We start from the raw sequence: 25707 nt of genomic DNA on the forward strand, positions 1-25707 counted from the left end.
TGTATTATTGGTGGAAGATCCATCTATGGTCCAGTTCAGCGTTTCAGGGACCACAGACAAACTCATTTGTTGTTTTCTGATAAAGTTGGTATACTTGTATTGTTCTATTTTCCTATACAAAGTATGCAAAATTTAACAATGTGCTCAGATTTTTTTTGATGCAAAATTTTATTTTTGTGCAAAGAATCTCCAGTGAATTGGCTTTTTACTTTGGAAAGACAATTTCATAAAAAAATGTGACAATACACTGAATATTTTGGCAATCAAAATGCAATAAACACCTTGCTCACAGACATGCAGCTGCGCATAGTTCTTCTGCAACAGACAAACTTCTTTTGGATGACCAGTTACTCACTTCATTAGCTGAATAAATCTCCATTCAAAACAGCTGCCACAGCAATAATGAACCAAGAAAAAAATTATTAACACACAAAAAATGCAGAAATAGTGCCCATATCAGGCTGGAACAATCAGAATAGTTTTATTGAAGTCAAACCTCAAGCAATTCTGAAACAGATTCAATTTGTGGAATGTTGTTTAAAAACCCCTTAAGAATGGAAATTCTTGCATTAAAACGTAAACACATCTGAAATTCCAAAATATGTAAAATAAAAAATACATCTCAGTCAATATAATGTACAAAAATTATACGTTTCTACAGTCACACACATTCATTAGAAGCAGAATATTGCAGGAACCCTAAATACATGACGACTAATGGCAATCCGATTGGCTAGCTATATACAAGGTTAGACAAGCATTATTCTTTACAAAGAGGTCAAAAAACATCCTTTTTGTTTGCTTTTTAAATAAAAAAAAATGTAAAAACAGTAACAAAAACAGTAACATTGAAAGATACAGTAATAACCCCCTCCCTTCCTCACACCTTGGAGACCGAGTACTATAAGGTTTCAAAATAGTTTTATTTACTCATTTGTCCAAGCCATCCTCAGTATTTTAATATTTAACATCTTTACCATATATAAATGAATTATGGGATAATAAATGGATACAGTGTTTCACAAAATCTACAAATGTCTTATTTTTCCTCAACATATAATGATAGAATGAAAATCTATCCTTCAAGATTTCAAATTCCCTTTATTTATGGTTTTAGAAAAAAATTATTACCTCATGGAATTAGTACTTTTGTCACCTTTAAACGGGCAGCAGATATAATTTGTACTTGTTATTTTTATAATAATTTAGACTTAGTACGGTGGTATGTTTCTGAGCAAAACAAAATTACTAATTTGCAACTTAACCTAAAATCATTGCTGCTATTTCTGTATTAGAGAGGCAAAAAAAAACACAAAGAGGCACACAGGGAGAGCAGCAAATGGCAGACACACAACTGAAGCAACAAATAAATTAACAGAAGTCTAGCAAAGACTAAAGATTTCTCTACATGGAACACTCAGAATAGTGAACCTGACTGAAAATAAATGTACACTATTGAAGGCTTAAATTAAATTTTTTTTTTGGCAGCCTGAATTTAACTATATTGCTTTAAAAGATTAAGAATTGTGCTATTATATGTAATTTATGATTTTTCTTTTGTCAGAAGCATATTCAACATTATTAAAACACATGAACGTAACATTTAAAAAGGCAAAATAATACAACGATGGCAATAGATGCAAAGTGTTCCAATTCAGTAAGCAGGTTGCAAAACAAGATAGATAAGCACTTTTTGGAGTGTGCACCTTTTTGCAATCAAACATTTATTAGATTGCAAATCAACATAAGCAAACAGACTTGCAAAAAAAGGAGCCAGGGAACTAAACTTCTTGCCTTCACTATGTAAAGTGCAGACCAAAGGAATTTTTTTTTAAGATGCAAAGAGGCTTTTAATTGTTTTTCTATGTAGTGTACACTTTTTTTGTTTTTACTTTTTTTACGTAACATTCTTAAAAAAATAATTTTCGTTTATTGAAGAATAAAAAATGCTTACATTTTGCAATGAGTAAACATTGCTTTAAAAGAAACACATGCCACATACTGTACATGATAACTGGGGCTATCTACATTCTAGAAAAGATGTGACAATATTTTCAATGTACCAAGTGAGCCCGATCCCATCGCCCCACCCCCCAGACGAAAGAAACACAGAACATGATTGGACTTTGAAATACAATACAAAGAAACACAATGCAGTAATAAAATAATATATATATATATATATTCTTTTACTATAAATAAAGACAATGAAAAATAAACGTAAAAAATAATAAATTCAAGTAATCACAATGAGGAACACCTGAAATTAAAAGGCAGTTTCGTTTTGTTTTAAAAAAAACATAAAGTGACTTTCATCGTACCAATGGTGCAGCTAAAACATTTGGTTGACTTAAGTCCAAAAGAGCCGAGAGCTAATGAGTCAGAATGGACACCCGTCCACACTCACTGCAAAAAACAGACGATTCTGTATCTGTACATGCATACTTTTCCTTTAAAAGTGACACTTAAATTCCTTGAGCTCAACTTTACAAAATATGATCCATCTATGACTTCAAGCATTATACTGTATATCATTAGTGCATCCTTCCTTGAGGACTTGTTATGCCTCCAATGAAGATAACCAAATACAAAAAATATATTTCATAGTTCATGGGTAAGAAGGGTTTCTGCTTGTTTAATCCCACCCTCAAATTCCTAAATAATGTGCATACAAATTTACAGTCAATTGAAAAGTTCTGTTGCTAAAATTAACAAACAGCTCTTCACAAATGTCCACAGAAAGTTAAAAGACTGAAATGCCACAAATATTAAAATTACCTCACAAGTTAACATGATTCCTGAAAAGAAGTCAAGTAAGAAAACCAAGTGAAGATAAGACACCCAAGGCATGATGGTAGCACCAAATGAACTAAGATATTTATATATAATGTGTGCACATGTATGTATAAATGCTTATATATATATATATATATATATATATATATATATATACATATATATACATATATATACATACACACACACACACATACACACACATATATACACTGCACACATGTATATACATATACTGTATATGTATACTGTTTACTCACACACAGACACATTCACACACACGTGATTACAGCCACCCATACACACATAAACATATAGAATATATGGATGTGTACAGATATACATATTTTATTACACACTTATGTGGGGATTTTTTAGATGGAATCTGCCAGAATTGCACTTTAGAATGTAATTATTTATATGTGTCTTAATACAACATAGAAAACTCAATTGTTTTTGATATGAGGAGCTCTAGAATCTTTTTTCCCCACTCACTAAAGATATGGAATAGTATAGAAATATGCAAGAGACAGAGACCCTAAACAGTTCTTCTCCTTGTGCCATATAAATAAACAATGAAGAGCTTTCAGAACTTTTTTTACATTTACAAATAACAGGAAAAAAGCAAAACACACAATCCATTCACACAGAGACTTTTTGGTTAGTGATGACTTTGAGATTGTACAGTATTCTGACAGAGTAGCAAATGTCACTAAAATAGGTACTGAAACCGATGTGATGTCGTATGGAACCATGTTGGTGTAATTTAACAGACATTTTGTGCTAACAGTCTATATAAATGTATATATAAAAAAACTTATTTATAGACAACAAAAAAGTCTGCTTAGATGTCAAGAGCTCTCCAGTAGGACATGTTCAGCAATAAAAAAATCTGTCGACAATTCCTCTGAGACCTGATGATAATTTTTTTCGCTCTACTATTTCTCTCTGACTTTTTAAGGAAAGTTAACTATCTAGCACTATATATAGTCCCTGGCATCAACAGAGTCCAATTTGCTTATTATTTCTTCCTCAACTATTAGTGGGTATTAAATTTTGTAACAAAATCAACAGCTAAATGTCAAAGACCTATTATTTCTTTGCCAACATTAAAGACAACAATAAAAAATAAATACATACAAATAAATTAAACATCAACCAGTATAGTCTTCAGAATATTACATGTGCAAGTTAATGTAAAAAAATGGCTCTAGGAATGCACACAACAGACTCAGAGATGAACTGACAAATCATTTCCACAACAAAACTAGAACCTTAATGTAAGTATGGAGACATTAAAATATATGCTGCACATGGAGGACTGTGATCAGATACTCAGCTCTCTTGCAAATTCCCACCCCATGTTCCATTTGTAACCATTACTCATACTTCGAAGTTTCCTCCTTTTCAATATCCACTCATGGTCTTGCATACAATTCTGGCCAAAATGGCTTACACTTCCTTAATACAAATATGCTGCCACAGTATATAAAGCAAATGGTCAAAGAGACCCTTCAAACCCTCTTCTTAATAGGATATGCAGATATAAATTTCAGACATCCGAAAATGTAGTGTATATCCGTTAAAATTGCACAAAAAACTTTTTGAGAGGTATACAGAAATGCAAGTAATATAGATAGATGTGTGTGTATGTGTGTGTATCATATATATATATATATATATATATATATATATATATATATATATATATATATATATATATATATATATATATATATATATATATATATCATACACACACACATACACCCACACACATACATACCATACATACAGAAAAAAAGTCTTATTTTTAAAGTGATAAGCCAAGTGTAAGAGTTATGAATCAGCTCAGTCTTATGGCCTTAACAAATTGCAAGGCATAAAATGAAAATACACTGGCATTATCAAGATAGACCAGACAACCACAGCTCACAGCAGGTAAACAAGTACAGCACATAGGCAACTCGTTGAACATCAGCAAGTTTTTTTTCTAAAAGTGCCTTTACCAATACTGCTAAATTTGGTTCTTCTCTTCAATCAAAATAAAAATGAAGATTCCTCTTGCAAAACAGATCCTGGTCTGCTGCAAACAGCTAAAAAGTTAGATTTGAAAGTCTTAAAAAACTATTTGCTGTGAATGCCAGACAAAGAACATATCTTCCAGTTTCATAAATTATATATCAAGATTTTTTTGACAAAGTTACTTAATATATTTCTGTGTTTAAAAAACACCAGGCTCATTCTGCCATTCCTTCTCCTTGGTCTTGTGGCTCCTCCTTGATTTTCACTTTACTAAATGATTCCGGAGACAGAGGACATTTGGGATTGTGGTTGGAACAGCACAGACGACCTTCCAGAGATGAGTGCACCAAAGATCCTTTCTCATGCTCCTTACAGAAAGAGTTGGGGCAGAACTCACAAAAAGAGACTGATGTATTCTTACAGATGCTACACTGATGCCAAGGACATTCCCATCGACCTATACGTTAACACAGAAAAAAAAGTCTTAGATGTTGATATTTCAGAACAAGTAATTCTAGTTAATGAGATAGAAATGTGGACACTATATGTGTTGTGCATTGTAGTGACAGGAGTTGGTCCTAAATGTATGAGAATATAAATGTGGCTAAACCTATTCAAAATGTAATATGAATCTGCCAGCCTCAAATATGAGTTCTAAGGTCGGAGAGTGATCAACCCCAAACCTAGTGAAAAAAACGAGTCATGTGATGCATGGGTCTTTTTTACAACAAAGTTGGCGATTCTCTGGCATGACAGCCTGATGCAGTGTGTGTACATTCTTGCGTCACTTACTCTTCCTGAACTAGTTATGTGTATGGCACACACTACTGCTACTAGCAGAAATACAAGGAATACATAGTACAACACTCTCAAATCACCTTAATTCAGTTCACTATTGTAAAGGAGGGAATGTAAAGAATACATCAAGCTAATTTTATTCTTTTATGGTATATGACAAACAAGAGATCAGATGTGAAGTGCATGTAATGAGGCTGACTTGAACTGGATACACAGCCTCTCTCAATTCAGTCTACTTGAATCAGGTTTCTAGGCTGTATATGTCTATTTGAGCATATTTCTTAAAATGTTGCTTTTTATTTTGACATCTGTTAATGAATTGCCTAGACAACAGTGGTTTCTAAGCAACAACTTCACGTACACTATCTGAACAACAGTGTGTGGAATGGCTTGGAATGATCTGGTTAAAGTCTTAACTTGAAATGATGAATTAATTATGGAAAATACAACCAAAGTGTTGATAAAGTCCTCATCTTTCTCGAGACAAAGTGTTACAATATTATGCAATATCAGAATATACTTACTTTGGAAACTAAACACAACAACTTAGGACCTATTTAAGGTTACAGTTACTTTCATCCATTTCTGCTGTAAACTGCCACACTGTCTCTACAATGCTGGAATAAAATTCTGCAAGGCAGAAACTACTCCCTGGAAAAGAGGCCAGTTTATTTTACAGTGTCAATTTATAATAAATAACATATCTCAAGGCCTTTCAGAAATAACATCTCTTGAGGAAACCAGAGATAAACTTGTCAAAGGCATTACCACACCTATATATAGTCCTAGCACTATAAGTTATACATTCTCTTCCCTATAACACTGTAGTGCTTGGGTTCAAGGTAGGAAAAAAAATCTTAAGAACTTGATAGCATATTAAGTAATTTTCTTTCAAAAGTATCATGAGGGCTTCCGGATCTGGATTATCTTTAATCATTTGTTGCTTTTGTAATAGAGAATACTTACCATGTGGTGGCTTGGTCAGATTAAGGCATAAAAGATGGTATGCCTTAGAGCAGTCTTTTTTATCACACATCACCAATTCTCCCCCTTCTCCACAGTGAAAACAAAAATATTCATGTGTCAGCTTCGCCTCAGGTCTAAATTTACGCTTTTTTGCTTTTAATTTAGCATTCTTGGCTTTTTCCTCCTTTTCAATAACCACTGCACTCTAAATGAGAAAAGAGCAAAATACACTGGTTTGAATTCTGATTCAGAACATTCACAAAGCTAGAATTGTTAACACATTTCAGAAGGCACTATTCATGTATATAATCAGTTCTTACAATACATGTTCTTACAGGCTGCGTAAGATTTGTTTAAAGACAACTTAATAGATGCACACAAAGAGGCTGATGCAACATGCTTATTAAGCAAAATAAGTATCTGATACAGAAATGGTAAAGTTTGTACAGGTTTATCAAGAGGCCAGTTCATCCCTAAAATAAAAATTTTGCCTACAGTCTTATTATACATCTAGGACAGGGGTGGGCAAAGTCATTCCTGGAGGGCCGCAGTGGCTGCAGGTTTTTGTTCCAACCCAGTTGCTTAATAAGAAGCACGTATTGCTCTAGAAACACTTCTGCTTCATTTTAGTTATCTCCCTCATTAAGATTTTGAACCCTTATTGCTTATTTAAGTCTTAAACAGCTGCATTCTCGGTTTTTAACTGCTCCTTATTAGCAATAAGATGCAAATGACAAAAGAAACCAGCAGTTATCCATTTTGCTTGTTACCCTTTACACCTGTGTGTATTTATCGTGCACTATTTGGTTTAATTAAATACTTGGAAGGAAAGAGAAGAGAAAAAAGTGAAGGACTGAGAATTACCCATCCGTTTTACACTTCAAAGTATTTGGATGATATCCTTAGAATGGATAAAAAATCTAGGATATGAGAATGACTTGACATAGCAGAGTTAAAGCACTAATAAGCCATGAAATGTAATTATTGGCAAGGATCGTTTTCTAATTAAGCAACTGGGTTGGAACAAAAACCCGCAGCCACTGCGGCCCTCCAGGAATGACTTTACCCACCCCTGATCTAGGATGTCATTCATGTTTGCATCGGGTGATGACTTCATGTCCAACAGAAATATTCCAAAGTCCTGAGGTATATGCAAGGGCCTGTTAAAATATAGTCATCCTTTTCAATCAAAAACCAGTTCCCAGAATCCACCCATGCCGCAAGTTTTATAAGAAGTGTGATCAGCAGGTCCTAATAAAGAATCTACATTATCTATCAAAACTTTTGGAAATTAACGTAAAACTTCTGTTTTGCCTGCTCATCTAAAATTAGATCTTAATAAGGTTGACAGAAAGGAACACAATGTCAGTGGCATCTATTAACGTTCTTTGTCATTTTTTGCAGGTTTGTAAACTATATGGATGGTAGTCTAACCCTGTATTTCATATTTAATCTGAAACATACTGTATTTATTCACATGGTAGGGATGTCAAAAGAACCAATACTTTTGGTATCAGTTGATACTAATGTTCCAAAAACATAATGGTCCTAGCTTTTTTTTTTACCAAAATCAGTAGCACTGAATGATAGTTGGTACTGGACTCATGCATGATTACAAGTAGATGAATTACTGCAGAAGGCAAAGTAATAGATGACAAAAACGTAAATAAGAACTACATATAAATTTAGCTTATTGTGATAATGATGCATACATGTTGAAAAGAAAAACAGAAGTCATGTATATAAATATTTTTTTATCTCAAAGACACGAGAATTTCAGCGTGTAATTGTTGTAGATGCCACACGGGCTGGACGGACATCCCGGCCAGGAAAGGAGGCAGACCCAGAAGGAAGAGATGAATGGTCAGCCCCTATAAAAGTAGAGATATCACTAGGGAACTGTTATCCCCCCAGCACGCTAGATGGCAGCAGTCGCAGATATCCACACCCAGTGGCAGACCAGCAGGGCATGCCGGGAGATGTAGTCTGGCAGGGCTACAGCGTTGCAGGGAAACAAGCTCGCTACTCAAATAATGGACTTCTGTGTGACCTGGAAGTACTTCCATCTGGCAGTTGCCCTGGCACCGGAAGTACTCCCGTGTCTGCAATAAAAGGGACCGCACTCCCTTATTTAGGCCTTATTCAAATCCTGCTACTGACCACGAGCAGGTCACTTAACCTTGTGTGTATTCCAATTGGAAAAACAAAAAAAAATATGGAACCAGTTGTATCTCAAATGCTGTAAGTAACCTTGTATAATGGTATCAGCCAATTAAGTAAATGTATTAGTATTTACATATTTTATATTGTATTACAGTAAACGGTGCTATATTATATACTTTAATAGTGGAGATACTTTTAATGAAAAGCGGATGAATGGGTTTTTGTTCTTGCTGTGGTACAGGTTCAAACTTGAATTCTGGTATTGTTACATCCCTATCACATGGCTGCACAAAAGTATTATTTGTTGACATTTTGCATTTATTTGAATCCAAGTTATTGTTCTCTTTAACAAAGCTATGTGTGATCATGTGTTCTAGGAAGAACTATGAAATACAAATAATAGTAGGAGCTGGTTCTTAAATTTTAAAAACAAAGGACAAAAGTGATAAGGAAGTCTGAATGGACTTAAGTGTAGAATTCCATAAACAGCCACAAAATCTGGGGTCTGCTGCATAATTGCTTGTTTTGTGTTTGCACGGATGGATGGAAGGAACTTATCGATCCAGTCATATAGTCTTACAGTTAGGGCAAAAAAGATCCCAAGTAACACCTCTTGGCACACGTTGATTTAATGCACCAATTGAGTAAAGATGATCTATTAACATGGTCAAGGTCGGCAGCATTAATCACAATGGTTTCTATTACTCTTTTGTAGAGTTCAAGGTTTTGAAATTACCATTAAAAACCACCTGTCAAAGAAGAGGCAGTACTGCATAAACACTTGTCAAGAATGTAAAAAAAATCTAAGGTGTGGGGTTGTGGTAAAGATCAAGAGGCACAGATGCACTGACTTTATCACCTCTGACCATTTACCAGTGCAGGGTCAAGATACTCTGTTGATCCAACTAAGAGTTCCAAAGGGGGCCAAGTTTATATATATATATATATATATATATATATATATATATATATATATATATATATATATATAATGTGTATATAAAAAAAAAAAAAAAAAAAAAAAAGTAAATACAAAAGGAGAGAGAAAGAGCATTAGTAAATTTATAGCTAGGCGTATGATTGTCTCAGACAGTTTTCAGCCACTGTCAAAACTGACCGACTTGGATATCAAGTAAGATAAAAAAAAAAATCCTTAACACATTAATGAACATATTAACAGAAATGTGGAAAGTTAACTGTTGTGATGCTCTGGATGAGCAAAAAAAAAAAAAAAGAAAGTAAGTCTTTTTTATTTTTGATTCTACATTTTATGCTTATTTTCTGTGGATTTTTGCATCTGCATCACAGAAAGTGTTTGAATAACTCAGTGAACTCCTCCTTCCTCAGACGATAAGTGATGGCAACCTCCAGTATCAGCACTGCTGTAGATTCCAATAGAAAATGCTCTACAGTGATCCCTCGCTATATCGCGCTTCGCCTTTCGCGGCTTCACTCTATCGCGGATTTTATATGTAAGCATATTTAAATATATATCGCGGATTTTTTGCTGGTTCGTGGATTTCTGAGGACAATGGGTCTTTTAATTTCTGGTACATGCTTCCTCAGTTGGTTTGCCCAGTTGATTTCATACAAGGGACGCTATTGGCAGATGGCTGAGAAGCTACCCAACTTACTTTTCTCTTTCTCTCTCTTGCGCTTTCTCTGATCCTGACGTAGGGGGTGTGAGCAGGGGGGCTGTTCGCACACCTAGACGATACAGACGCTCGTCTAAAAATGCTGAAAGATTATCTTCACGTTGCTACCTTCTGTGCAGCTGCTTAGTGAAGCGACATGCTGCACGGTGCTTCGCATACTTAAAAGCTCGAAGGGCACGTATTGATTTTTGCATGTTTGTTTTTCTCTGTCTCTCTCTCTCTCCCTGCTCCTGATGGAGGGGGTGTGAGCTGCCGCCTTCAACAGCTTTGTGCCGCAGTGCTTCACATACTTAAAAGCCAAACAGCCCTATTGATTTGTTTGCTTTTCTCTCTCTTTCTGACAGACTCTGCTCCTGACGCGCACTCCTTTGAAGAGGAAAATATGTTTGCATTCTTTTAATTCTGAGACAGAACTGTCATCTCTGTCTTGTCATGGAGCACAGTTTAAACTTTTGAAAAAGAGACAAATGTTTGTTTGCAGTGTTTGAATAACGTTCCTGTCTCACTACAACCTCCTGTGTTTCTGCGCAAATCTGTTACCCAAGCATGACAATATAAAAATAACCATATAAACATATGGTTTCTACTTCGCGGATTTTCTTATTTCGCGGGTGGCTCTGGAACGCAACCCCCGCGATGGAGGACGGATTACTGTATATCCAGGTTTAACTTATTGAGGAACTGTATTTTATAAAACCACAAATGTTATGAATTGTTAAATCAATCAATAAATCTATCTATCTTTACACAGAGACACACCAAATAAATACTCATAAATGTAAAGGTCCTGTCTGAAAATATTTTGAGTATGACACTGACAGGAACAGCAACAATTGTTTAATAAATAATGTAATAGGTCAGATATATGGGACATAAATAATATGAAAGAATGAATTACAAACAATAGTTAAACTGCTTTCTAAAAAAGTCTATAAAAAGTGGAAGACTGTTGAAAAACACAATCTATCATAGGAGGTAAAAATAAAAGGTTACCTCAGTTAACAAACTCAGCCTTATGTCTAAGCCATAAAGTTATGAGTGTCATTTTTTTTTTACTCATTATGAAATACCTGCACTTCACTAATAACAATTACTATAATAAAGCCAATCACTGTGTACCAAATCTTTACAAACTGTGGAATGTGTATCAGACCATCATCAAAAATGTGCAAAGGGTACTATGTTTCTGATCATGACATACAGCAAGTATTGATGAAAGTCTCATGGGTTATAAGTTGAAGGCTTTCATGGATCTTGTACATCACATCCAAACAGGCACTATTTGGTATCAAGTTTTACAAGCTGGATCCCAATAAATTACATTAGTAGAGGGAACAAGTAGAATGGCAAGTAAAGTCAAAATGGTGTCTCTGCATCATCTGTGGTGTCACTGGCAGACCCTTTACTTGACCAAGGTTACTGAATAGTGTTGGACAGTTTCTATACCTCACCTTAACTGCTTGAGATTTTTACTTTGAAGGAAAACAGTTGGATTTGGCACTGTACATCCAAAAAAACCATGATATGCCGGGTGACACTGATCATATGAATGTGTCAAGCAGCATGGTGTGGGAGCTATGTGGCAAGCATGCAAAATGATTGCGATCAAGTGGAGGACAAGAAAGATATCTGCCTCCTAAGCACTGTTCACAATGTAGCAACAGCCAATGTTTGTATCAGGGGAAATGTGAAAACCATTATACTTTGCACTGGGGTAGGCTGCAACAACACAATGGGCAGTATCTACTGTGCAGGTCAGGCACTAACATTCTGTCCTTTCATTCAAAAAGCAAAAGAAAAAAAAAAAAAAAAAAAAAAAAAAAAAAAAAAAAAATCTTTCAAAATCTGCTCAAATAGTGCCTATATGGAATCCAGAACTTCCGGTTTGAGTGAACGCTGGCAGGACTGGTTGCCTGTTGATTTTAGCGATGATTGGTGATTTTGCTGGTGATATTGCTGTAATTGCTGTTATCTCTGCGTGGCTGTGTATGGCTATGTATGCACTAGCTTCAGCCTAACCCCATTTTGAAACTTACCTGGTTTGTTCTCTGGACGCCTGAACTGTTTGTGGCCTCGCCTACAATGTGGACTGGTAGGATATTCACTTGGTTTATGTTTGTTTGGTCTTTCCTGTCGCTCACTATCCAACCTGCAACGGGCCTGCTCCAGTATTCAGCTGCTGAGCTTCTTCGGCTGTGTCCCCACCAGTCTGTGCCTCTGCTGTTTGTGCTGCACTTCGACCCAGACGTCATATTTCTCCCTCCCTTTCATCCATCATGGGTCCCGCCGGAGATTCTGAATGGACACCTCGAAAGGAATCAACTCCTTCTGGTCTAACTCTCGGCACCCTCCACGTAACACAGAGAGGACTGCTGACCACAGTATGTTGGCCAGCCTAGCTCGGTCGGCTACCACTGTTGCCAAATGCGACAGCACCACTGTCAATTTCGGTCTACTGAACATCCGCTCACTCACCAGCAAGGAGCATCTCATCCAGGATCTCATTAACCGTAAGTTTGACTTTCTCTGTTTGAGCACAACATGGCAACAACCTCAAGACTTTTCTCAGCTTAATGAATCCATAATCCTCCCAGTGAGCAGGAACACTCAATAAAACTAAGTAAAAAAAAAAATCAAGTGACGGTGAGATACGAAGAAGGCAGATTCGCCAGCGTTTGTGTGTCAGCTTTAATCCCTCCAGATGAGAGAATGTCCAGTTCCATTGTCTCAAAACACCACTCACATCTCCAGTTATTCCGTTTCAAATGAAAAATAACAGCGTCCGATCCCTGGGTGGGGGCGGTAGTATGTATCGTGATTTAGAGAGAATAAAAGTTAAAAAAAACGCTAACTTTTACAAGTCCTATAAATGCACACTGTGTGTTACAGACGCAAACCAAATGTATGTGTGTACTGTATAATATTAACAAAAAGAGCAGCTCACTACTGAAAACGGCAAATACAGGAGTGAGTGGGGATCGAACCGGGGACTCTTTATTACAAGTCAGCAAATCTTACCGCTATGCCACTGAAGCTGTTGTATTGTTCTTGAATCTTTTGTTAAAGTGTTTACTTGATCTCTGGACTTCAGGCTTCATACAAGGGCAATCCCAGAAGTAAGGTCTTCAAAGCAGTGGGGACGTAGAGAAACTGTTCGTACGGCTGTTGGCCACACTGTTGTGACTGGTGCTTCCTCCACTCCCAAACAAGCATGTGCGGCTTCGCTGGGATGCTCAATCTTGGCTTAGCAGCCCTTGAAAATGGAGCTCCCGTTGAACGCTACCGCCAAGTGCGAAGTTCGCGCAGGAGACCGTCAATTTCCGACGAGACAGTCGCAGAGGTTGAGGAAAACATGCGTAAAGATCGGCGGTTGAAACTTCATCACCCACCCACCCTATAGTCCGGACTTGGCACCCAGTGACTACCACCTGTTCCCTAAGTTGAAAGAACATTTGTCCGGAAGGTGATTCTGCTCCGACGAAGAGGTGAAAGATGAAGTTCAACGCTTCCTGAAGGACATGGCGGCGAGCTGGTATGACATGGACATTCTAAAACTACCACAGCGTCTTCAAAAATGCATCAACTGAAATGATGATTACGTAGAAAAATAAATAAGTCTTTAACCTTTAAAATGATGTAAACATTATAGAAAATAAATGGTTGTTTGTATTTCTAAAAAAATAGGAGACCTTACTTTTGGGATTGCCCTCGTACATTATACAGTTTATGCCTACATTTTGTCATTTACTACTAAAATATGAAAAACGTTTGTTTTAAAAATGTGTTTACACAGATTACTGTAGAAACAGAACACACATGAAATGCGTGTGTGCCAAATAGCAATTTATTATTTCCACTCTAAAACTCCAGCAGTTCAGTCACTCCCAGATAATCAAGGCATGAGCTGGGAAAACTTAGTGAACGTTCTGTGGCGGTGGGAGATAGAATAGCCGGCTGCTTGCTGCTCGTCTTAATTAGCACATTTAGAAGACAAAAGCTGGCGGAGAGGTCAGAACAGTTTTAAGGTGGGCCGGATCTTCGAGTTTTTTCATAGACTCTGGTAATGCTAGTGTTAATAATGTTACACAACCTCCAGACTGTTTACCATCTCACCTTTACTCGACTACGTTTTGTAATTCTCTTGTGTCCCTTTTTAATGAGAAAATCCAGAGGATACATCAGCACCTCATTCCAGATTCTCTCTGTATTTCCCTTGATCTACACTCACCTATTCACTCATTTTCCTCTTTCCAGCTTCCCATCTTCTCAGAAATCTCAGATCTCATCCGCAAATATAAGCCATCTACTTGTCAGCTGGACCCCTTCCCACAGTTCTGGTTAAAGCCTGCCTCCCCTCTCTGGTCCCTCTTATTTCTGCTATAATTCACTCTTTTCTCACTACTGGCATTGTTCCTTCATCTTTTAAAACTGCTGCAATAACTCTTAATACTGAAAAAACCTGATGCCAATCCTACTAACCTCAATAATTTTCACCCTATTTCTAATCTGCCCTTCATCTCCACGATTCTTGAAAAAATTGTAGCTATCCAACTCCACTCCCACTTATCTCATAATAATCTATATGAAAAGTTCCAGTCTGGTTTTTGCCCCCTCCATAGTACAGAAACGGCACTTCTTAAAATTAACAACGATCGTCTTATGGCGGCTGACTATGACCCTAATTACTATTCTCATCCCACCTCTTCTTTTCCACCATCTTCGCTTATTGACTGCATTGATGAAATTAAATAATGGTTTTCTTCAAATTTTCTTAAGTTAAACAGTGACAAAACTGAGGTTCTCCTCATTGGTACAAAATCATCATTATCCAAAGCCGTTAATCTTTCACTTGCTATTGATAACTACTTTGTTTCCCCTTCACCTCAGGTCAAGAGTCTGGGTGTCATCCATGATAGTATTCTATCTTTCCAATCTCACATTAATAACATCACCCGGTCTGCTTACTTCCACCTACGTAATATTAATCGCATCTGTCCCTCCCTCACTCCCCATATCACTGCCATTCTTGTTCACAGTCTTGTTACTTCTTGTCTGGACTATTGCAATTTGCTCCTCTTTGGTCTCTCTAATAGATCTTTCCATAAGCTTCAGCTAGTCCAGAATTCTGCTGCTCGCATCATTACTCAAACCCCTCTATTCACCATAATACTCCGGTCTTGCAGCAGCTTCATTAGCTCCTGATTAAGTTTCGAATTGATTTTAAAATACTGCTGTTAACATTTAAGGCCATTCATAACCTCGCCCCTCCATATCTGTTCAACCTTCATGTTGCCATTCCCTCCCGTAACCTTAGATCTTCTTCCTCCATCCATCTGACCGTCCCTCTCGCCCGTCTAACCACCTTGGGGAGCAGAGCATTCAGCCTTTCTGCTCCCAAGCTTTGGAACTTACTACCTATTGAGCTTAGACATATTGAATCATTTTTAACTTTCAAATGTAAACTTAAAACCTATCTGTTTTAAATGGCTTTTTCTTTATGATTACAGTGGCTTTGTTTGTTTTTCATTTTTATATTTTCTGTATTTTCTGATGTTTTAAGCTTTGTTTGTAATGTGCTTTTTTATTTATTGTTTGCTCGGTGTCCTTGAGTGCTCAGAAAGGCGCCTTATAAATAAAATGTATTATTATTGTTTGTTAGTGAAGGTTTCGAAACATAACACAACTAAGCATGTATACTAAATCTGCATCAACAGCAGCAGTGGACACTATACATGCCCTTCCTACTGTAATTATGTTGATGTCTTGCTACTTATAATGATTCTATAATTACTTTGCTATCCAGGCACAGAATACATTTCTTAATTTTCATCAAACAGACATTTTTATGCTAAAATGAAAACTACATAAAAGTGATTTTCTCAAAATATCAACTAGAACAGAAACTCAAATTATTTAATATTCTACACTTAATTGATAAATAGGAATTAATGATCTTACATATGTAAATAATCAGGCTACACACATTCTTGTCACACAACAGAACAGTAAATGCAAATAATATTAACATATTCATAAAATCTGTCAAAAAGGGAGAACTTTCTAATAAATTTCATGTTCAAGTCAAAATGAGGCTACAAATATCTAACATATTTGTATCAGTAAATTATACAAATCTTTTTTCATCTTTACATTTTATTTCTTACCTTGGGTCTGACTCCTAAAAACCCACTACAATTGTCTGCTCCACAGTGGCAAGTGGTTCTTCCATTGCCCAGACAATCCAGATTGTAATTGAAAGTCAACTCAGTATCTACAATTAAATAAAGGAAAACTAAATGCAGTGTACATTTTGTAACAAAATGTGCATTACAAAATGCAAAGACACATACAGGTAAAATTCCATTTTAACGAATATCTTTACAACAAAATTCTCATTACAACGAAGTATTTTTATGGTCCCGACAGTTTCCCCATATACATTCAGCAGATACTTTCATTACAACGAAGTGCCCCAAAGACCTTGAAATGCCTCAATGAATCATCCACAGAGCAGTTAGTTATGTGGCCGCAGCTCAGTTGTGCACAATGATCCCCAAACAGAAACATTGTTAAAAAAAAAAAAAATCTTTCTTCAAACTTTCCTCGTACTGTTTTTTTTTTTTTGCAGTTTTTGTTTTCTGTGGTTTTCAGTGATACCTTTTGCTTATTGCTCATCAACATTTGAAAAACATCCATTGGAATTTAACTCATTCTCACCCTCCTATAGAAACGGCAGACACGAAAAAAACGATAACAGTGTTAATGTTTGTGATGTGCAGTCTGTTGGAATGACAAATGCAAGGCATATGTCTTTGTTATATGCAAAAAAAGAAGAAAAATCTTGGGTTGCAAACATATGCGAACTGCTTAATAACTTAATAATAATAGAAATGTTATGTAAATTGTGTATAAAACTGCCCCCTACCCCCCAAACCGGTCCGTGGAAAAATTGTATCTAATAAAGTGGTCCTTGCTGTCAAAAAGGTTGGGGACCACTGCCCTAAACAGTACTGTTATTTGGTGGCTCCTTGAAGTAATTTCAAGCTTGGGCACGAGTGAGGTTTAATTCTACATCAGAGCAGAGATGAGCTGGGGAACAAGGGCAATTTGTGAGAAAAAGAGAGGCCAGACTTGGAACACTGTGAGGCAGCAGGTGAAGGAGCATTTTGCACAACACTTTGAGGATGGTAAGCCTCTCAGCCTGGGAGACAGGTACATACAGACTGCAGGGAACATTTACCTTTAGTTACTATGCACTTTTACTTTTTACCTGTACTCAGTCTACCTTGTGTTTTTTTTACATAATAAACATTATGTTTTTACATATATTAGCATCCTTGTCATCTGTGTCATTAAGGTGGGCCTGCAATAAGCAGGCCCCCATTACACACTTCTGCAGACAATTAACTTCAAAAATGAAGGTCATAGTATCATAAGAAAATTTGGTAGGTATATTCTAGACTGAAGACAGGAAGCGGTTCTTCACAAAAAAATTAAATCAGGATGAAAGTACTGATTAAAATGGTAAGTAGGCAAAGTTTATACCTTTAAAAAGAAAGTCTGGATCAGATATAACAACATTTAACTAGTAAAAAATCCTAATAGACTGACTGATCTCTCATTCTTTATGTTTTTATTCTTAACATTTCTAATGGCTCAATATGGAAACAAAGTATTAAAAAGTGACCTCTTACCAGCTGGTATATCACAAAGGGCAAACAGTCCAATTCTGACATCACCACTGACTGTCCATTTCTGTGTCTCACAGTTTGGATTACAGCTGTGGTTCATGAAACGAGAGTAGTTCCCTTTGGGTCCAGCATCAATGATTCGATCCTTACAGAATAAAGAATGAATGCAAATTCATACAAACTATCAGATTACAGCAGTGGGGTTCTTGGCATAAAAATTCTGGTGTGGCCATGCAAAAATTTTGCTAAATCCTATATGTGCAGACTTCTATGTTTACACTAATATAGCTATCTAACAATACATGACCCTCAATTACTAATGACTAGTGAGTTAATGCACATTTCACATAAAAAAAAATAAAGCAAACAATAAGAAGCTGGTGCCTGATCCTTCTCGATTGTTGTAATATCCTCTGACATTATCATCAACTAACAAAATAGAGCAATACAGATTTAAGTGTTAAAGGATAACCTCAGTATTTTTCAATTCAGCTATTTCTCCACAATCATTGTATATATCAATTTACCAAATAAATGTGTGTTCTAAATTGAAGCTTTTTTTTGTCTGTTCTTGCAACTTAAAATAAGGCTGAAGGATGCATAGAATCGTGAGCGATAGAAAAAAATCTGAAACTTACTAAATATGTCAATTTTTTGGTTTTTGTATTGATCTGCATATTGAAATTACATACATATTGTAAAACAGCAAATCGATATCATTTCAAGGAAGAAAAAAGCAAAATATTGTTCTTATATTCAGGATTCTGGCCAGGGACTTTACTTTGCATTACTTTGTCCTCCTCCACAGTGACCTTTCAAGTCTGAGGGGCATGGATTCACCTTGAAAAGTAATCGCCATGTGCTGTTATTGGCATTATTTAATGTTGATGTCCAGATGTGAATTGCAGTCTCTGTTCTGTAGACAACTAGACAATAATAACTGAAAAAGTTACACATTAGCTTATTTCATTATTTCACAAATATATGCTGCTGCTGGATTGATAATGGATATTTGTGCTTCAGTGAGAGATAATACTTAGCAGGCCCGTAGCATGCAGTAAGAAATGAACAAATATTATAGACAGTCCTAGAAATGGAACCAAATTACTGGCAGCACTCTGTGTTTTTGGCATATTTGTTATCCTTGTGATGTGCTATTATTTTACATGACATTAGTATATGATATCAAAGAACATAACCCTTGGAGATCAGAGCAGGTTGGAGCACAAGGTGCCTATATGCACCAGTCAGCCTACTTCAAGCCCTGGTTGCAGACATCCATCCACATTCCTAACTCGCTTATTGAGGGCAGGATCACGGGGCAGCTGCAAGCTTTAGGCGCAAGACAGTAACGATCCTTGAACAGGGCATCTGTCTATCACAGAGTGAACACACTCATGTGCACACGCACACACTGAGGCTAGATCAATTTAGTAATACCAATTCACCTATGTTTAATCAGGTTGAAGTTCAATTATGATGTTTTAAAATAGGCAGAGTCATAACACAGAGCTGTCATTTCTGCCTTACAACATCGGAGTCTGCATGAGTTTTGCAAGTTCTCCCCATATATTTACAGATTGACTGGTATGAGTGAGTGTCAGTCAGTTTACTCATTCAAACACATTGTTCTTGTCCTCAATTCTTTTTTTTTTTTTTTTACCACATCCTCAATAAGAACACTTCATCTTGCATAAAACAAAAACAATAATTGGTTCCTATCACACTTTCTGCCTTTTTCAGAGAAATTGTGGCTTGGCTGCAGTGTAATCAGTTCAGTTCAGATTTATTGTTACTGGTGCAAAGTACAATGAAATTATTATGTGCTCTTTTCACTATGATGCCTCTTGGTGTGATTCTTGCTCTGTAGGCTATGTAAAATTGAAATAGAGAATGTAATGGGTGAAAAGTCATTGCCATTTAGGAAAAAAGTATCATATGATTTAAACACGACTCTGCCTGGTGTTGCAAGTCATGGCATAACAATCACCGAAGAAACAGAATTGTAGCAGGATAGGATATTAAGCATGATATAGCTTGGTGATAGGGATTTTGTTGTTATAACTCCACTCATAATGGTGGCTGTGAGCAGACAAATGAAAAGGAAACTTATACTTAATTCAAGAAATATAGAACCATGAATGTGTAATAAAATAACTTTCTAGTTTTCTTTCTTTATCGCAAGGGTGCCTCATAAATGAGGAAGGTATGTTATCTTAAATCAGAACCTTTGCAGCTTTAAAGTTGACATATTTAGTAAATTTTAAGGCTTTTTCTATCATAACAATTGAAAGTTTCAAGAACCAAACAAGTTATTTAAAAAAATGCAAATAAATGTTTATGCAAATAAAAAAACACCATGATTGTGAAGAAATAACTTTCATTTGAAAAATACCAAATTTATCCATTAAGTACAATGCAAGTGTACTAAATAAATAAATAAATAAGGTGGTCTTTAATGCCAGGCTCTAGCCAATAGCTCCACAGCTAAACTGCAAAGTTAAGGTTGCATAAGCATGTACACATCCAAGATATAGAGAACATTGCAGGGACAATTGGTGTAGCCAAATCAGTTGGAAACAGGCTTGCATGAATGAAGACCATTTCACATACTATAAAAAGTAATATTTTTCTAGTTAAGTAACTACATAACTACACATATAAAAAATGAGAAGCTTTATAAACATTTTTAAATATAAGAAGGAAACATTTTACTTATTTTATGCAATGTCTGGTGGAGCTGTGCCCCAATGAACCTTACTGCCATCGGAGTCTTAAAATAGCCACTGATTGAAAATCACTAGTTGTATGCTATGAAAGCATTAAGATGCAGTTTTAAAAAGACATATACTGAATTTATTTTCTGTTCAGTTTATTAAGTATCACCTGTTTATGACTGAGTTTTTGCCATTGCTAACACAAGTATTTCAAATTATTTTTTTAATTGTTCACACTTTATCTGTAAGTGGGTTTCATTTACCAACAGTGATGTAATTAGCAGGCATTTTCTGCATTTCTTCTTCTAAGGCTGACCAGCAGGCCAACCATTGACCCTACTGTGTATGAACCAAGGTGTCACTGAGCAGAATGCTTTCTAAAAGTATTGCAATGTTCACAAACTAATACAGTGATACCTTGAGATACGAGTTTAATTCGTTCCATGACCGAGCTCGTAAGTCAAAATGCTTGTATCTCAAATTAATTTTCCCCATTGAAATTAACTGAAATGAGATTTAATTTGTGCCAGCCCCCAAAAAAACCACCCCAATTTTTTGTTAAATGTTTTCAACATAAGAAAAATGTATTTATAATGAACAAATATTGTATACAAACAAAATAAAACCTAATACATAAAAGAGAATCTAAAGAAATAAACAGACGTTAGCAAAGCCAATTAGCGTATTGTAATGTTTTTTTCTTTCACTTCACTTTTGCTTAACTTAATTTTCTTCTTCACTAGTTTTTTTCTTTTTTGCCACGCTTTCATCACTTTCATTCGCAGGGCGTTTCAATAGAAACCTGCCCAAGGAGCTTTGTTTAGTCCTCCCCTTTAGAATGTTTCTGAAATGACTTAGGCAAGTGTCATTAAATAGCGCGGCTGCACATTCAGTTTCTTTTCAGTAAAGTCAGGCGTTAGGCAAGTGTCATTAAATAGCACGGCTGCATGTTCAGTTTCTTTTCAGTAAAGTCAGGCGTTAGGCAAGTGTCATTCAGTAAAGTCAGGTGTTAGGCAAGTGTCATTAAATAGCGCAGCTGCACGTTCAGTTTCTTTTCAATAAAGTCAGGCGTTAGGCAAGTGTCATTAAATAGCGCCACTGTATGATCAGTTGTAATTTTTTCAGTGTTTCTTTTCTTTAAAGTTCAAAACTTTTTCCCACATTGCAAACACTTCCTTTATCTCACTTTAAGAGATAACCTCCTCTGCAATACCGATCTCCTGCAGAACCTCCATATGTTGCTGCGTATGTAGTTCCGTCAACTCCTCTGTCGTCAGTTCCTTGGAATGTGCGGGGACAAGCTCTTTGATGGCTCGTATTTCGAATTTTGGCTCGTAACTCAAGACAAAAAATTGACCTAGTGACGGCTTGTATCTCAAAAAACTTGTACATTGGGGCACTCGTATCTCAAGGTATCACTGTACTATGTTTTTTTGTTTATTTTTTAACTGCAGAAATGTCAGAAGAGCTTATTGGCTGCTGCAACACACATTTCTTTTGTTGTGTATTGATTAGAAAAAATGGCTAAAAAATGAGATTCTGCTTTAGCACAACTACTGATATACATATGGTAAAAACAAATCTGAATATACAGTGAAACCTCGGTTTACGACCATAATTCGTTCCACAACTCTGGTCGTAAACCGAGTTGGTCGTGAACCGAAGCAATTTCTTCCATAGGATTGTATGTAAATACAATTAATCCGTTCCAGACCGTAGAAACTGTATGTAAATATATACATTTTTTCAGTTTTTAAGCACAAATATAGTTAATTATACCATAGAATGCACAGCGTAATGGTAAACTAAATGTAAAAACATTGAATAACACTGAGAAAACCTTTAACAACAGAGAAAACTAACACTGCAATAGTTCGCGCTATAGTGCTAGGAACCGCTCTCGCTAAAAACACTTTTTTTAATGAGTTTTAAGCACAGGGGAAAAAAGGAACATTTGAAAAATCCGTAATTTAATAAACCACCAAGAAAAGTAACACTGCAACAATGCAGGCTACGAACCGATCACCGGAAACATAACTGAAAACAAAAACAAGCCTTCTCTAACTTATGCGTCCCTCAATCGCTCTGTGTGTGTGTGCGTGCGTCTCTCTTTTGCAAGCCTGGAGCGCTCCTCTGTGTGTGCGCGCGTCTCTCTCCTACCCCCCCCCCCCCCAGCCTGTGTGTGTGTGTGTGTGTGTGTGTGTGTGTGTGTGCGTGCGTCTCTCTTTTGCGAGCCTGGAGCACCTGTGTGTGTCTCTCTAGCCAGCGCCTCTCTCTCTCCCCCGCCTGTGTGTGCGTGTGTCTCTCTTTTGCGAGCCTGGAGCGCCTGTGTGTGTGTCTCTCTAGCGCGCGCCTCTCTCTCCCCCCGCCTGTGTGTGCGTGCGTCTCTCTTTTGCGAGCCTGGAGCGCCTGTGTGTATTGTCACGCTTGGGTCACAGATTTGCACAGAGACACAGGAGGTTGTAGAAAAAAAGGAACTTTATTCAAAGCACTGCAAACAAACATTTGTCTCTTTTCAACAGTTTAAACGTGCTCCATGACAAGTCAGAGATGACAGCTCCGCCAGGAGCACAGATTGTCTGAGAGAGAAAGAAGGAGAAGCAAGCAACCAATTTAACAAACTGAAAGAAGCCCGTGCAGGCTTTTTAAGAAGGCGGAGCACCGCACGAGAGGCATATTACGCGACAGAGCCGGCAAGAAGGGAAAGGAGGAATGTGAAGGTAGTCTGTCCATGTTTCTTAGGGGTTTTCCCAGGGGCGTCTGTATTCTCTGGGGGTGCGATCAGCTTTGCAGCTCACAGTGTGTCTGTCTAGAGCGCTCCTGTGTGTGTGCTCACACGCCTCTCTCGCGCGTGTTCCTGTGTGTGTGCGTGTGTGTGTACAGCCCTCTGTCTCTTGCGCTGCCTCTCTGTGTGTGTGCGTGTGCTCGTGCTCTCTCTCGCTCGCTGCACAGGAAATGCACAGGGAGAGAATGAACATCAACAAACCGAAAGGGAACCTGGCTTGTTCGTAAACCGAGTGTTTGGTCGTGAACCGAGGCAAAAGTTTGGCGAACTTTTTGGTCGTAAACCGAGTTGTACGTATACCGAGACGTTCGTAAACCGAGGTTCCACTGTACTTCTAATGGAAATATTATAATTCCTTATGTTTCAGATTATATGCAAGAACCGCTAAAGAGATGCACTACCTGATACATTAATTAAATTCCTGCAGTCTAAATGGTTTTGCTTTTAGTTTTTATTTCTTTCTTTTTATTGAATTTGGTACTTTTACGACAGTCCAGTACACTTCACACTCCATTTTGTATAAAAAAAAATGAGAATTTCATAAAAATTACACACAGAGCAAGAATGGATTATGCATAGACTGGAGTTCTTAATGACAAGAGAATATTAAGGGCAATTACAAATATGTTTTTCCAAATGCAAGAATAAGACACAAAAATGGAAAGACAACAATAAACATTCTTCCAAAGTTGATCAAGACAATGAAAGTACAAAGAGTGGAAACTTCATGCGTGCAGAGTAGTGGGAGTTAAAATACAACAAATGTTATTTGCAGTAAGATAAAAAAATATTGGCAATGAAATGATTATGTCTTCTAATATAGATAAAACTATGCTGCCATAATATTTCTTACAACATTTTATTCAAATATAAGTTTTCCAAAAATATTTCCTGATTTAATTTTTACATTTTAAGTATCTGTCAAACATTTTTACAAACCTGAGGTTTCTTCCCTTTGAACAGGACTGCAACAAAACATTTTTAATTCTATGCTCTCCACTATATGAACACCTACAATTTATAAATTTAATAGTGTATGTGATAAACTAAAAAAAAAAATGATAATTTATTTCTTGTATTAACTTTTAATGCAACAGGTAAAAGTATGAGAGGCAAAATATGATAATATAAAAGACAACTAAAAACACTAAACAAACAAACAAAAACTAACACTAAGCTTTTCAAACTAAGGTTAAAATACATGAACAATTAAAGGTCTTTGGAAAAATGCTAATACACAGAAGTACTTGATATATAATATGAAAAAAAATCTCTACCTTTGTTAGCGTAAGCATGTAGAAATTGGTGACGTGGTTTTCATGAGCAAGTTTGATACGCTGCCTGCACTCCTCCGAATCGATCACTTCTCCCACGTACTCATTCACAAATTCACCCTATGCATACAATTTATAATAAAAAAATAATGCATTTGATGTAGGAAATTATTCAGTTGGTTGCAGGAAATTATATTTTGCACAAACAAATATGAACTATATGTTGGGCAGCCTGCCAAATGTATATTGTTCAAGTATGAGCAAGTGAAGTAAGAGAGGATGTGTAAATTAATCATAAAAGAAACTCGCATCCATTCCAGGTTTGCCTCCTGTGTACATTTACTACTTGTAAGCTAGAAAAGAAGCTTTCTGAAACTTTGAATAGGATAAATCAGGTTTAGAGAAAATATATATGAAAATACTGATTATATACTTTTACCTTTTTTAAATCCTGCTTTGTTTTAAGACCCCATCCACGACCATCAGTTTTGATAACCTCTGTTTCTGGATAGAGACGCTTGGAGAAACATTGGTTTTGGCAGTTCTCTCCTGCAGGGCACACCTGGGGGTGACACTCGTACTGCAACATTCGATTAAGACACTGTGAGTCTAGTCCACAAGGATTTTCATCTTTAGGCCTGCAGTTACATCGTGGGATCTCGGAGAGATCTGCTACATGGATCTGAACTTTTCCAAAAGGTTTGTTGAACTGAAAGTGAGAGAAGGCATTGAAAGTCTACATTAATAAATGAGGTTCATAAAAAGATTTTTCAAGTTCAGAGGTAAGAACTACATACATTTGAATTAGCAACTGAAGGATACTGCCTTTATTCTAGC

General features: G+C 36.5%; 1 protein-coding gene across 4 annotated transcripts in view; it reads right to left on the minus strand.

The window, feature by feature from the left end:
* Positions 1–445: 445 nt before the first annotated feature.
* Positions 446–25707, minus strand: part of nsd3 (nuclear receptor binding SET domain protein 3) — a 152689-nt gene continuing 127427 nt past the window's right edge. For all 4 annotated transcript variants that reach the window (XM_051921382.1, XM_051921409.1, XM_028803466.2 and 1 more), the window contains 6 exons: positions 25310–25579; positions 24874–24990; positions 18098–18239; positions 16568–16674; positions 6586–6790; positions 446–5278 (listed from right to left, as the gene is read on the minus strand). In XM_051921382.1, the coding sequence (XP_051777342.1) occupies positions 5037–5278; positions 6586–6790; positions 16568–16674; positions 18098–18239; positions 24874–24990; positions 25310–25579 (1083 nt within the window). In that variant the 3' untranslated portion in view covers positions 446–5036. The remainder of the gene's footprint in view (positions 5279–6585; positions 6791–16567; positions 16675–18097; positions 18240–24873; positions 24991–25309; positions 25580–25707) is intronic.

This window comes from Erpetoichthys calabaricus, chromosome 1, assembly GCF_900747795.2.
Source record: "Erpetoichthys calabaricus chromosome 1, fErpCal1.3, whole genome shotgun sequence".
NCBI classification, from domain to species: Eukaryota; Metazoa; Chordata; class Cladistia; order Polypteriformes; family Polypteridae; genus Erpetoichthys; species Erpetoichthys calabaricus.